Genomic DNA, 13,715 nt, shown 5'->3' on the forward strand with positions numbered 1-13,715 from the left:
TGCCTCAAGGGGCTTTATATTGTAAGGTAAAGTTGTAAAGTTGCTACAATAACACAGAGAAAACCCCAACAATCAGACAACCCTTTTTGAGCAACCACTTGGCGAAAGTGGGAAGGAAAAACTCCCTTTTACCAGGACAAAAGCTCCAGCAGAAGCAGACTCAGGGAGGGGCGGCCACCTGCTGGGGGTGACCAAGAAAATTTATGAAGTCTGAAAAACAAATAGTTACAAGTAGTGAAAAACTTAGTTTCATATAGTAAAAACTTTTTTTTAGAGTTTACATGATCAGACTTTGATGGATGTGTTTGATACTTTGAGTCAACAAGCTGTGTTTCTAATGTAATACCTGTTCCTATTGTCAACAATAAACTTCATTGGATGAGCTGTATCACCAGCACTGTCTTAAGAAAAGCCTGGTCTTTTGTTGCTAACCATGAACAGCCTCCCTTAATCTTGAATTAATGCTCTCATGATGAGGTTATAGGACGCCTCTAGCAATCAAAAAGGCGTATAAAGGGTCATTTGTGCCAAAAACAGTCAGTATACTGAATAATAACATGGTGGGATGTATTTCTATAGTTGTATAGTTTTATAAATGAATATCTATGAATGTGGGCTGATAGCCATTGTTTTGCTTTTATCATAAATTCACTGATTTTTGCCTTTTTTCATTAATGAGACAATAAAGTTATTCTACTCTAATCTATTTTCCTTCTATTGTGCCTCCAGCACATGCCTTCCTTACAACATAAATTATAAAGACTAAAACTACAGATTTTAAAACAATAAAAACTAAACTGAAACAAGCAAACCCACTGAAACTGAATTAAAAAAACATAAAAATTAAACAAAATACAACTAGAAAACACCCAAAGCAAAAACAGCTGTGTTGCCTGTTCCACATCTGGACAGTTTGCCACGCTGTTTCTCAATAAAAGTGTGTCTCCTACGTTTGGATCTTCTCGGACAGCCACACTTTGATCCTGCCTGCCCGAAGATGGCATCCTAATAACCCTGATCACAGGCTGGAGTGGATGTTCAGAGGAGCACCGCTGTGATACGAAATCCACTCCTGGAGTGGAGATTCATGTTGCAGCAGCAGCACAGGTTTAGATAACCAGCCTCTTTAATGAGAATGATTTGAAACTAGAAATATTCTGAAACGTTAAAAGAGAAACGAGTAGTTTTATTTTATTCGGCTGTTGTGCAAATATCCATGCATGTGAACGTTTACAGCTATAAATACATATGTATGTAATGTGTGGGTACACATGCTTCCCTATGGATTTCTTGCTCTGCATTATTAAGTGCACATGCATTTGTCCCTACAAAATAAAAGCACCATGACATCACTAGTCTCAGTGTTTTCTTCTTCAGCAGGTTTAATCCCAGGATATGAATTATGAGTTACAGGACTTTTTGTATCAGGAGACAGCCGCACAGCATTTCCTTTGGTGCTGTGGACATGGAGGATCCTTTTCTTCTCAAGAAGTCTAAAAACCAGCTCCTTCTCGTTTTAGATAAAAAACAGCGATGTACGGGCTTATTTAGATTATCCTGTTCTGAATCAACCTGAATCAACCTTTATTGACATTTTACTCAGCATCCCAACTTTATTGGAATTCAGGCTTCTCTGGATCATTTTTAGCAAGTGTTTTTCTGTCTTCTTGTACTTCTACTTGAAATATACCGGGTGCTGGATCTTCTTCAGTGTGTCAGAACAGTGATCCTCAAGCTTACTTTTCATTTTCTGAAAGTGGAAGAGTCCCGGTGGCGAGCAAACATTGTGTTCTTCAAATCCTGTGTTTTCAACATGGCTCCACAGTGCACATGGTTTCCTTCTCCGTGCGACACCTCGGGGTTTCACCTTAAAACTGTGCAATGACAGTCTGACCCCAAGGGATGGATTCACGGTGCACAAAGCCATGAATGCAGGAAAAATGATGAGCCTGCTCCTGGTCTCGCTCCTCGCTGCCTTCAGGCGTGGAAAGCGTGCACTGTAGATCCAGGTCTCATCACCTCCACATGAAATTGTTAGGATGCCTGGGTCGTTGACCCAAAGTTTTGAGTTTATTATATTATTTATCATTTCTAGTCTTTGGTTTCTTTGTTAAAGTTCTGTCTTATAGTTTATGTCTCTGTTCCCTCTGTTGCAGTACCTGCCTGTGAGTCTGTGTCTTTAAGTTCAGTCTGTGTTATGTTTCCTGTTTTACTTTGGAGGTGCATGTCTTATGTTAATGTATCTGGTTTTGCTTCCCCTGTTTCGTTAGGCCTGATTTGCCCCAGCTGTGTTTCCCTCCTGTTGCCCATTCCCTGATTGCTCCCTCTATGTATTTAAGCCCTGTGTTTCAGTTTGTTGGTGTTGTGATCGACCCTTATGCCATGCTGTGTGTTCTGTCAGGCTTCCTGCGTAACTTTATTTTGATATACCCAGTTATGTTACATTTGAGTTTAGCATTAAAGCGGTTTTGAGTTCAAGTCTTGCCTCCGAGTGTCTGCACTTTGGGTCCTTTTCCTGCCTGCACACAGCCGTTCCATAACAGAAATTCAGGTCAGCTTGAAACAAAAGTTGATGTTTGCACTCTGTGTTGCTGATAAAGTAGAAGTGAAAGTGAAAAATGGACCAGCATTCAGTATGCTGTATTGGAAAAAATGTGATGCATCATAAATCCTGTAAAATAGTTATTATGCTACCTCTGTCTGTCTAATAGACAACACATCCTAATACTATTAATAATAATATGCTATTTAAACATTTTCTCTTATTTTCAAACCACTCAGATATGAAACTCCAAAAGAAAAAACAGATTACTATGTTCTGGCTTTTTGTTGGGAACTGCACAAGAGGTGCAGCACAGTAAGATCGGTGCTAGTGTACTCCAGCACGTTTACTGAAGGACTGCACTGAAGCTGTCTGTTTAAATGTGCTTTGTTTAAAAATTAACTGAAACCAGCAGAAGAATGGGAAGAAACAGCAGCTGTAATGTGATGTGCATCATGTGCTCCAGAGATTTTTGTACGATTTTGAAAAAAGGCCAGGCCGTACTCTCCAGTAATACCACTATCAGCCACAAGGTGGTGCAGCGAGTAAGAGTCAAAACTGCACAGCGTTACTTTTAGCTAAACTTCTGTACAGAATTCAGGGTATTTTTATACGTAACCTTATTTTTGTAGCATAAAACATAAACGTTAAATAATGTAGAAATTGTCTCTTTAAATTGGCAATACATAAATATTTTTAAGAAGAATTTGATGATGGTTGGGATAAACAACTACATCACAATCATTTTTTATCCAATTGTGTTTTCTTTTTGATCTCTTTTGTTTAATCATTTTCCATTTGTGATCTGTTCTTTTTTGTATTTTTTTTAACTTGTTTTCTCTATATATTTTATTTAACTACACTTTATTTAAACAAATTTGTTAAATCTTGCTAGAGAAGGTAAACATTAAGTTAAACACAGCAAACATATTTAAACTATTTTTGGTAAAATAAGATGTAGAACTCAATAAAATAAAATGCAATATGAAAAAAAAATCTTAAGAAGGTAAAAATTAATCTGAAATCAAAATAAGTCAAAATAAAATCAGTATGCATTTAAATTAAAACTTTTAAGTAATTTGATACATAACTATCTGTTTAAGTTCTATTGAATGTTCTGTAAGACAGAAATTTACTAAAATTTACTATTTATGGAGACTTGTATAAAGTAAATACGTGAATAAAAAAAGCAGAAAATTACAAGAACATTTTCTGTTTTTTCATTTTTCTAGAGTGTAACTTATCTTTAAAATGCTGCCACCTTGTGGCAAAAGCTTTCATTACGTTTGTGTTGAAGGTTTTTACTAAAAGTACCTTTAACAACAACTTTGTTGGGCCACCTGATCATAACTGTACTACACATTGTAATCCATTTATTTATTTTATTTTATATTTACTGTTTATTTATTTAGTAATTCGTATGTTTTAAATATGAACATATATGATGCTGAGTTTTATAGTTAAAACTAAATCCTGTCCAGTTATAACATTAAATTGATATACACATTAATGAGCCAATAGTAATGTCACGTATGTGACTGTACACACTGAGTACTTTAAGCATATTCTACGCAGAAACTTTTTCTATTAAACAGTACTGCGACTTTTACTTTAACACTTTTAAATGAGTTATTAAATTTTCAAAAATCGCTGTTTAAAGTCTCGTGCACACATTTTTCATGTTATAAATCCGTATGAGAGCTGCACGTGCAGCTGAAAATCCTCCTCTGTGTTTATTTCTGATGAAATTTTCTGTTTTGGGTCTTTTTCTCTTCCTTTCCAGACCCTGGAGAGGCCCCTGGCTCTGCTCTCTCTCTCTCCGCCTAAACTTACCTGGATCGTTTCATGCGCACCGGAGCGCACAGTCCGCGCGTGCAGACTGAGCCTCCTACAGTAATAAAGGTTTAATGTGAGTAAATCCATATCAGTCTCATTAGAAAAAGGAGCAGAGAGCCTCCCGGTTTGTCTCCCACCAACGAACAGCCTCCATACCTGAGCCGAGGAGCAGCAGGAGCAGAGAGGAGAGCGCGAGGAGCCGCATCGTCCGCGGATCAGTGAGACTCCGCGCGGGAGTCCGACAGACGGAGGCGCGCCGGCTCGGAGGTGCGGACACGGAGCAGCGGCGGGCAGCCTGGCATGGTGAGCCTGACGCCTCCCGCGCGCCTCCAACGCGCTTTTATCCTCCTTGCGCACGCACACAAGCGCGTGCACGGAGACACTGCGCACCACGTGGTAAAGAAACTTTAACCATGTACCTTCTCACTCTCCTCCTCCATCACCTCCTTTTCTTCTCCTCTATTTACAGTCTCATAGTTTTCTCCTCCTGGTTCTCTTTCTTCCTTTCCTCCTTTTCCAAGTATTCGCCTCCTCCTCTACTTCTCCCGTTTCGCCTCCTCATCTTCATTCTCTTTCCTCTTCTTGTCTCAAGTCTCTGTTCTCTTCTTCTCCTCTTATCTTTTTAGTTCTCCTTGTCCTTTCTCCTCGTTCTGATTCTCAGTTTTCTTAGCTTCCTCCTCCTTGACCTTCTTCTTGTCCACCTAATTCTTCTTTTCCTCTTCTGGATCAAAGTCCTTCACCAGCCACTTCTCCTCCTCCTCCCTTTTCTACTCATCTCTTGTCTCCTTCTTAGCTCCTGTCTCATTCTAATCTCCTTCATAGTCTCCTCCCCCTCCTTTTTCTTCTTCACAAACTTCTCATCATCTTTGTATTCTTCAACTTTCCCTCCTCTTCCACCTCTGGAATAAAGTTCTGCTTCACCAACTTTCCTTCTTATTGTTAGTAGTACTCACAGTAGTAGCAGTACTAGTAGCATGTGGATATTTTCTGACCTGTGTTCAGTCTCATTCATCACGGGAGTCTAACATCGACTTACTGACATAAATAATTAACGTTTTTCACTCTTCCAGCTGCCTTAAATCCCTCTGATGGCTCCTAATAACAACAGTCTCTTATTTATGGCTCATTATTAAACAGAAATGAGACGATAAAGTGCCACAGATTTAGTGCTTTGACCTCCAAAGTCCCTACTCAGATTTATTCATCTCATGAGTTATAGGAATCACTTCGCCAAAAGTTTTAGCTCCATTTCAGTCTTTGACCCAGAAAATGATCCACAAACACTGGACTGGAGGTCAGAGGTCACGGGTACAGTTTGTGGAAAGCTTCATTCAAACTATGATAAAATGGGACCATCGGGCCACGTGTTTGACACCACTAATCTGGAGTTTAGTACAATCATACATGAAGTTTTAAAGTGGTCTGTAAGTTGTCTGAGCTCCTACAAATTCCTGTTGTTAGTCACGTGTCATAAGATGGGAACAAACCCTGGATGATTAAACGTGTGAGCTCCAGTTTTTGTGAACAGACTGTAAAACTGTAAACGGAGGAGCTCTCCGGTTCAGTACTGGTCAGGCGAAGCAGCTTTCAGATGCTTTTCAAAGACAAATAAGTCTGTCTGCAGAACTCTGGGGGGTAAAAACCGGCTGGATTTTCTTTTACAAATCCAAAAGATGAATCAGTCTCCCGAGCGCCGTACATGGTGGGCTAATATTTCACATGTAGCTGAAACCTGGGTGAACTACAGCAGCCTTCGTATCAACCTGTCCACCGAGAGCTGCACGGGGAGTAAGAGGATTTCAGTGCAGAACAAACCCAGATGAGGGCAAACTGCTGATCTGCAGCAAAGGCGGGTCATGCTTTGTCACCGTTTACGGGTCTCAAAGGAGGGAGGCTTCAATCCTTGGTCTAAATTCCAGCAGTTTCACTCAGGCTCGGTGCGATCAGCCCGTTATAATCTGTGTCTGTGGTGCATCGAGAGGCTGTTTGTGATTTACTGTGTTAATCTGCTTAATTGGAACTTGGATAATTGCACATTAAGACACAATTAAATGCTATGAATCCCTCCTTTGGTCGAACTTCGAATTAGCTGACGGTCATTTAAGTTACGTTTTAAGGAATGAGAAGATTTACAGCAACGACCCAAGGAGGTTTTTACTCAGAAATGAGACGTCCAGGTAGATAATTAAAGTGAAACCTCTCCGGTGTGAGAAGGAGAGACATAACGGGCAGCTGTTCAAGCTGTTGAAATGTTGAAAAATGGGTCCAAACTTCAAGAGGAGAAATTTTAAAAGCCATTAGTCCATGTGTGGGTTACAGGGGCGACAGTCTAAGCAGAGATACTCAGACCTTCATCTCACGTTTCCTCCTCCAGGTTTGTGGTTGGATCGTTCATCGAGCCCATCGTCTTCAGACTAGCAGCAGTCAAATTCATCCACTATAGAGTTATCAAACAGGAAAACTACCCCAAAATCCCAGATCTGTTCTTTGTATCAGGCTGTAAACATGTTTATCATAACATAAGAGTCTATGGCAGGGGTCCCCAATCTCAGTCCACGAGGGCCGGTGTCCCTGCAGGTTTTAGATCTCACCCTGGGTCAACACACCTGAATCACATGATTAGCTCATTACCAGGCCTCTGGAGAACTTCAAGACATGTTGAGAAGGTAATTTATCCATTTAACTCAGCTGTGATGGATCAAGGACACATCTAAAACCTGCAGGGACACCGGCCCTCGTGGACTGAGATTGGGGACCCCTGGTCTATGGGGACTGAATCACTGCTGGAGCCTCAAGTGGATCTCAGAAGAACTGCAAGTTTTGGCACCCGAGCCATTTCAAACACCACAGTACGAGCTGAAGGTCATCGCTCGATGGAGCCAGCAGGACTGCATTCCCTCTGCTGCACCCAGAAACTCTGTCCATAAACAGAATCAGTAAAAATGAGTTCAAATTCATCCACTTCTTGTACTTCACTAAATTCGAGGCATCAGCAGTAAGTTTAGCCAAGCGTGCTGCAGCTCTAGTTTCTCTTTATGGCAGCTTCCAAGTATCCTAACATGACTGATGGCACACTGGGAGCCATTATGCACCGAGCCTTTTAAAACAGCAACACTAATCAAAGATGACCGGCCATCGGATCAGGAAAAAAGATCCCTCGGCGTGCATGCAGAGTGTGGCCGGCATCTTAAGAGCAAAAGAAAACAAAAAGTCCAAAATGAACCCAATCTGCCTGTGAAATATGAGACTTTTGTGTCTTTGGGAAATGTTATTAAACTGGTTGCTGTGCATCAAGAGGAAGTCATTATGTCAAAAAAGAGGAAGACGCTGGGACATTTACTCTGACAGCTCAAACCGTGCAAGGTTACAAGAACCTTGATGCTTCCTGAGCTGCGGGAAGGTCCAATATTTTAAGTTTCTCTGCTGGCATCAGGCTCCACGCTTTACAGCTCCACATTCCCCCCACTTTGGATCTAATGCCCTTGACAGATGTGGTAACCGAGCAATGAGACTCTAACACAAAATACTTCTCACGTGTTCGTGTTTCAAAAGTAACGTGCTGAAGAAGTGTGAATGTAACCTGGGAACCTGCTCAAAATGACAAATAGACTCGACTAAGCCACAAATGCTGCAGTCACATGGACAGGATTTTAAATCCAGTCTGTTTGTTTCATAGTTCCAGCTCAGGCCAATCGCAGGGAAAACCAACAGCTTTTTCCTAAAACAATCACACAGTTAAATGAAAGAACAGGCTCAGAATCAGCTGGCACGGTTAAAACAAATATTCATGTTAAAGGACGGTGATTTTCTAATTTGGCAGTGTCGTGTTTTTAAGTTTCTGTTACTCTGGGTACATTCAAATAGTTCAGAAATAATTCTCTAACTTCCTTTTCCTAACCACTTTTCCTTGATTCTGATGGAAAATATCATGAGGTCAAGGAAAAGTGTGAAGGACACTTGAGAAGGACTTAGGAAAAGAGAAAGGCTGTGCCTGCATTTAAACTTGACTCCTTAATGAGATGCTAGATGTCTGCCATGCTGAAACTACAATTCTTAAAAAATGGACTACAAAACATGCAACCTACTATGTGTCAGTGTGTTCTTACTCTGCTGTGTTATGCAGGTCAAAGGTTGGAAGTTTTGAGAAGAAAAAGGAACATTTACTAATTTTGACTAATTTACTAACAATACTGAGTTTCAGAGCAGAACACACTTAGATCAGTTAATATTAGGGTTGTCCAACATAAGGCCCGGAGTCCAGAATTAGCTCAGTAAAGACTCTAACCCACTGGATGACTTTATAAATGTGAAAGAGTGCATACATTTTTAGATTCAATTTTTACATTTACTTTAACGAATTTAGTTGTTTAATAAGTTTTGTAGCTTTAAAGGCTTTCCTGCTAATAAAGATGTCCTCCATGGCCATTCATGCTACACCAAAGCAATTAACTAATTAAATTACAGAAATCTTCCTGTTTTTTGTTTTGTTTTTTTGTTTTACAATGGGTGCGCACAAAAAGGGATGTTTTCTTTAACAAAAGCTTTCCTTTTTTATAATTACAGGACAGTCTGAGCAATGAGCTACTGGAAACCTTTCTGGAATTTTAACTGTAAAAACAGATTTATTTCTTAGATTTATAGCTCAAAGAGTCATGCGGACAGATTTCTTTTAGTACAACAGCATTTATCATGCAGAAAAATACTGGCAGCCACCAGTGCTCAACCTCCGAATATATAAATCTATGATATCAATTTTAAAATACTTTGTCACTTTGTTCTGAAATTATTGCATTTACAAGACTTTCAGAAAGCTTGCCCTCTGAGGTCGCTGAGATTCAAACTCATCTGAGATTTTTTGCAGATACTCGTATCGGTTTAAGAAGACTTTGGTTATTCTACAGAAATGCCCAATTTTGGGATGGCAAGATATTTTTTAATTTATTTTATTTCCCTTCCTTTTTACATCTATCACATGTACCACCTTTTTTGTCACTGTTGTTACTCCTTTGGCAACTTTAAAGGCTTTGAGGAAATAATATTTCATAAATCTCATAAGCACATGTGGTCAGAGCCACAGATGAAGAATAACGGTGCAACACATCAGGAGATTATCAATCAGGGTCTGATTATATGATGTTCATTTATTTGCTATAATAATTAAAACATTTGAAAATGTTAAAAATGAGTAATGACATCACATCACAACCCTTAAGTGTGACAAAATTCAATTAATGTACCTTTAATATGACATATTTTATTGCCACATCCTCTGCAGAGACAGCACATGGGCACCAGAAAGCAGGGTTTTACTACTTAGTTTAAGGTTATTTAGTTCCCTTGAGTACTTTAACCTCATTAGTGTTTTATTGTTTACTTTTGGTAGTTTTAAATGTACTTTTATTTTTAAAACCTGCAGTGACAAAATGACACAATAAAATATTAGTATTCTATGTTTAAAACTGTACATAAGCGATGTACTTGTGTAAGTAAATGTACTACCCTACTTGGTTGTGGCAATGGGAGGGTCGGTGCCACCCCCAGCACCCCACTCTAGACTCACCCCTGATACTTTATAGTTACACTTTTGCAGCAAAAAAGATTTCCGCAGATTTCCACTGCTGTGAACAAGATTGCTATAATAGCTCTGTCCAAGATTCAGGATGTCCTCACCTGGTTGGAGGAAAACTAAAAATATGTGATTAAAAGCGTGAAAACTGGACAGAGAACAGTATGAGGCAGCAGTGTGGTGGCACCGTGTGCTGTAGGTGTTGGGTTTGAGTTAAAGGGGATTTAGAGTTCAGAGAATAAACCAAACCAGATGGCCTGAGACCTCAAATACCCAAATGTTACCCACAGCCAGAGTGGGGCCGGCTGCATGTGTGCATGGTTTTATTTGAGCCACTTTCCTGTTTTCTTTTTTATGCCAGCATCATCTCCCATCAGCTATATGCACATAATTTGTATTAACAAAAAAGATTTCTGTGGAAACATGATGTGGGCCAAACCGTTCAGTATCATTAATATCAATCAAAGATAAACCAGAAACATTTTGTGAAGTTACTCGCTGTCCTGCTGAGAGGCCAGGCACGGTGTCGAGACTTCATCACAACTTTGATTCAAGATTTGACGAGATCAAAAGACTCTTTAATGTCAGTCCAACAGATTTCAAAAGGTCAAAACACACGATTGTGTTTATAATGATGGTCCTGCAGCAACATTAATTCTGATAAAGAGTGGTTTCAGTTTCAGCCGGAAACACTCATTTTATCACAGTTTTTTGGATTTGGAGTATGGAGGTTTCTCATGTAATGACATTCAGCTCAAATAAATTTGATTTTTAAAATGCCAAATGAAAACAGCAACTATATAATATTCCAGAGAAAACCCCAGCAATTAGAATCCTAATCCCCTCTGAGCAAACACTTGGTGACAATGGGAAGGAAAAACTCCCATTTAACAGGAAGAAAACTGTGGGCAAATACGTGCTAACTGCTAGCCCAGTGGAAGTAAAACTTGAAATGCTTTACTACCAGAAATGGGAAAGGTTCGTCTTCAAACAGCACTGCAGCCTTTATGTTTCAAAAGTTGCAACTTTTACTTTGAAGCCAAACAGTTCCCATTTCCAGTTTGTGTTGTACTTTTCAAAGTTTCACTGCAGCTTGGAGAGTAGGAACAGATAGGGGAAAAATGGGGGTCACTGGCCAGTCAGTAGGCTTGCATGATCGGGACTTTAGCAATAATTTTCCACACAACTGCCATCAACCACCACCAATTCCCAGCCGGTTGGGAAATGCTCAGGCCTTTTTGGTTGATCCTACACTGTCACCACGATTGTCACATGTGCAAAATGATGGACAATTTAATGATTAGAGGTCACATCTCTGCAAAATCTCAATATATCAGTAATACAGTCATCTCAGGATGTTTACAGCTTGTACAAAAGATTTTTTTTGTATCTATGGACAGTTTCTTCTAAATAACAATAGTATAGGATCCTTTTCGATGTCATAAAGGTTTAAAGTCAGGGGCATGGCTTCTGTGACTGAGGTGTAGAGACACAGGAGACTATAGCTGGATCAACTCTGTACTGTGTTTGTGCTGTACAGAGTTTCTAATGCAGTTATCAGAACAATAATATATCTTGTTGTGCAGTTATTTGTACTAACAGACCGTTAAGAAGTCTGTGCTCCTGTCGTGCTGCGAGAAATTCTAAGATTTTATTTGGATGTTATTTAGCACAGGTATCTGTGTTTATTTGTTGCTTTTGAGCATTTTATGGAGACAGCTTGTATCTTGCTGTATAACATTCATTAGTTGACAACTCAGCGCTTTGTCCTCTCATCTAAGTGTATTTCCCAGGTTCCAAAAACACCCAACATGGCCAAAATGCTAAAGTTGAATCTTACAAATGTGGCGTTAAGAAACCAGGTGGGGAGTTAATAATGACAACAACCATCTTTATATACAATAAACTGAGTGGCTGTGAAAAATAAGATAACTCTGGATTATTTTTAAAGCAGGCTGCATGTGTAACATCACTCCATATGTTGCAGTAAAAATATCTGTCCATTATTAATCATAAGCTGTACTGTACTCTTTATTTAAGAAACATATAAATGCCAGATTGATAAGGATCATTCTTCATTTGAGTTTGTATTTTCATTTTCATGTGAACACAATGTTTGGATGCCCAGCAGGAATTTGCTCCCAGTTTGAGAAGCTCTGCTCCAGCGCCTGTGACATGTTGGTTGGCTTTCTGCAAACTGTTTATTTTTTATTATTAATTTATTATATTCAAACTGTTTCTGTTGTTGTGAGACAGTTAGAAAAGTAAGCTAGACTCAGATGGTTGAATTGCCTCTGCAGGGCTTCCACACACACAGCAGAGTTAGCACTGAGATATAAATGACACCATAAGGGTGTACTTCAGTCAGAGACAGTGGGTATAATGATGATGGTTATCACAAATCTCTGGGTTGTGCTTAATGTGCTTCAAACTTTATTTATTTATTTATATTTTGTGGCCCTGTGTTCTTTAGACCAACTGTACAGCTGTTACAAAGGAGGACACTATCCAGGAGCCACAAGGATCTCACTCTGAACATTCATTCTGCTCCAGACCAGAAGCCTGTGCTACAAAACAGGATTAGGTGCTTATCCAGGTAACTTCAGGTGTAACCCTGAAAGACTAAATTCGCAAGCAATTTTTAATCAGTGTTATTGTTCTATAAGGATTAATACATGATCCCAAACAGAACACTTGCAAGGACTTGTTTACCACACATCAAATTTGTGCACACACTAATATTTTAAAAGTTAAGAATAAATATTAAAACATGATTCAGACCGTTAAACACCACCAGGCCTGAAGCTGAAGGAATAAAAACTGTCTCACACATCTAAATCTTGGTTTAATGGAATAACCATTGTAATCTGTCAGCTTCTCCCATGTCCTAATTATACAGCTGCAGCCTAATACTGATAAGCATAATAGCTTAGAGAGTTCAGTCCTCTGCTGGCAGTACTTACCCATGTGAAATAGTCATGAAAAAACAATCATTTTTCAAGTAAATGGACATGAATTGTCACTTTTTTGGGGGGGGCAATTGGGACAGGAATAAGTGAGTAATGTATTTAAATAGGAAATTAATAACGTCTTTGTCCATAAAAGTGAGCAGGATCCAGTATGACCATCAAGACAAAAAGAGCTTGAAAAGAGGCTCATACAGGGAGTGCAGAATTATTAGGCAAATGAGTATTTTGTCCACATCATCCTCTTCATGCATGTTGTCTTACTCCAAGCTGTATAGGCTCGAAAGCCTACTACCAATTAAGCATATTAGGTGATGTGCATCTCTGTAATGAGAAGGGGTGTGGTCTAATGACATCAACACCCTATATCAGGTGTGCATAATTATTAGGCAACTTCCTTTCCTTTGGCAAAATGGGTCAAAAGAAGGACTTGACAGGCTCAGAAAAGTCAAAAATAGTGAGATATCTTGCAGAGGGATGCAGCAGTCTTAAAATTGCAAAGCTTCTGAAGCGTGATCATCGAACAATCAAGCGTTTCATTCAAAATAGTCAACAGGGTCGCAAGAAGCGTGTGGAAAAACCAAGGCGCAAAATAACTGCCCATGAACTGAGAAAAGTCAAGCGTGCAGCTGCCAAGATGCCACTTGCCACCAGTTTGGCCACATTTCAGAGCTGCAACATCACTGGAGTGCCCAAAAGCACAAGGTGTGCAATACTCAGAGACATGGCCAAGGTAAGAAAGGCTGAAAGACGACCACCACTGAACAAGACACACAAGCTGAAACGTCAAGACTGGGCCAAGAAA

General features: G+C 39.5%; 1 protein-coding gene and 1 long non-coding RNA gene across 2 annotated transcripts in view; one reads left to right on the plus strand and one right to left on the minus strand.

Annotated features, from left to right (window-relative positions):
* The window catches only part of LOC100693480 (ly6/PLAUR domain-containing protein 1), a 28,494-nt gene extending 23,750 nt beyond the window's left edge, over positions 1 to 4,744 (minus strand). Inside the window, exon 1 of the mRNA XM_025903607.1 lies at positions 4,535 to 4,744. Within this exon, the coding sequence (XP_025759392.1) occupies positions 4,535 to 4,583 (49 nt within the window). The 5' untranslated portion in view covers positions 4,584 to 4,744. The remainder of the gene's footprint in view (positions 1 to 4,534) is intronic.
* Positions 4,689 to 13,715, plus strand: part of LOC109197620 (uncharacterized) — a 57,849-nt gene continuing 48,822 nt past the window's right edge. The window contains exons 1-2 of the long non-coding RNA XR_003216686.1: positions 4,689 to 4,774; positions 12,418 to 12,540. This is a non-coding gene — a long non-coding RNA (uncharacterized LOC109197620). The remainder of the gene's footprint in view (positions 4,775 to 12,417; positions 12,541 to 13,715) is intronic.

Source organism: Oreochromis niloticus, linkage group LG16, assembly GCF_001858045.2.
Source record: "Oreochromis niloticus isolate F11D_XX linkage group LG16, O_niloticus_UMD_NMBU, whole genome shotgun sequence".
NCBI lineage: Eukaryota > Metazoa > Chordata > Actinopteri > Cichliformes > Cichlidae > Oreochromis > Oreochromis niloticus.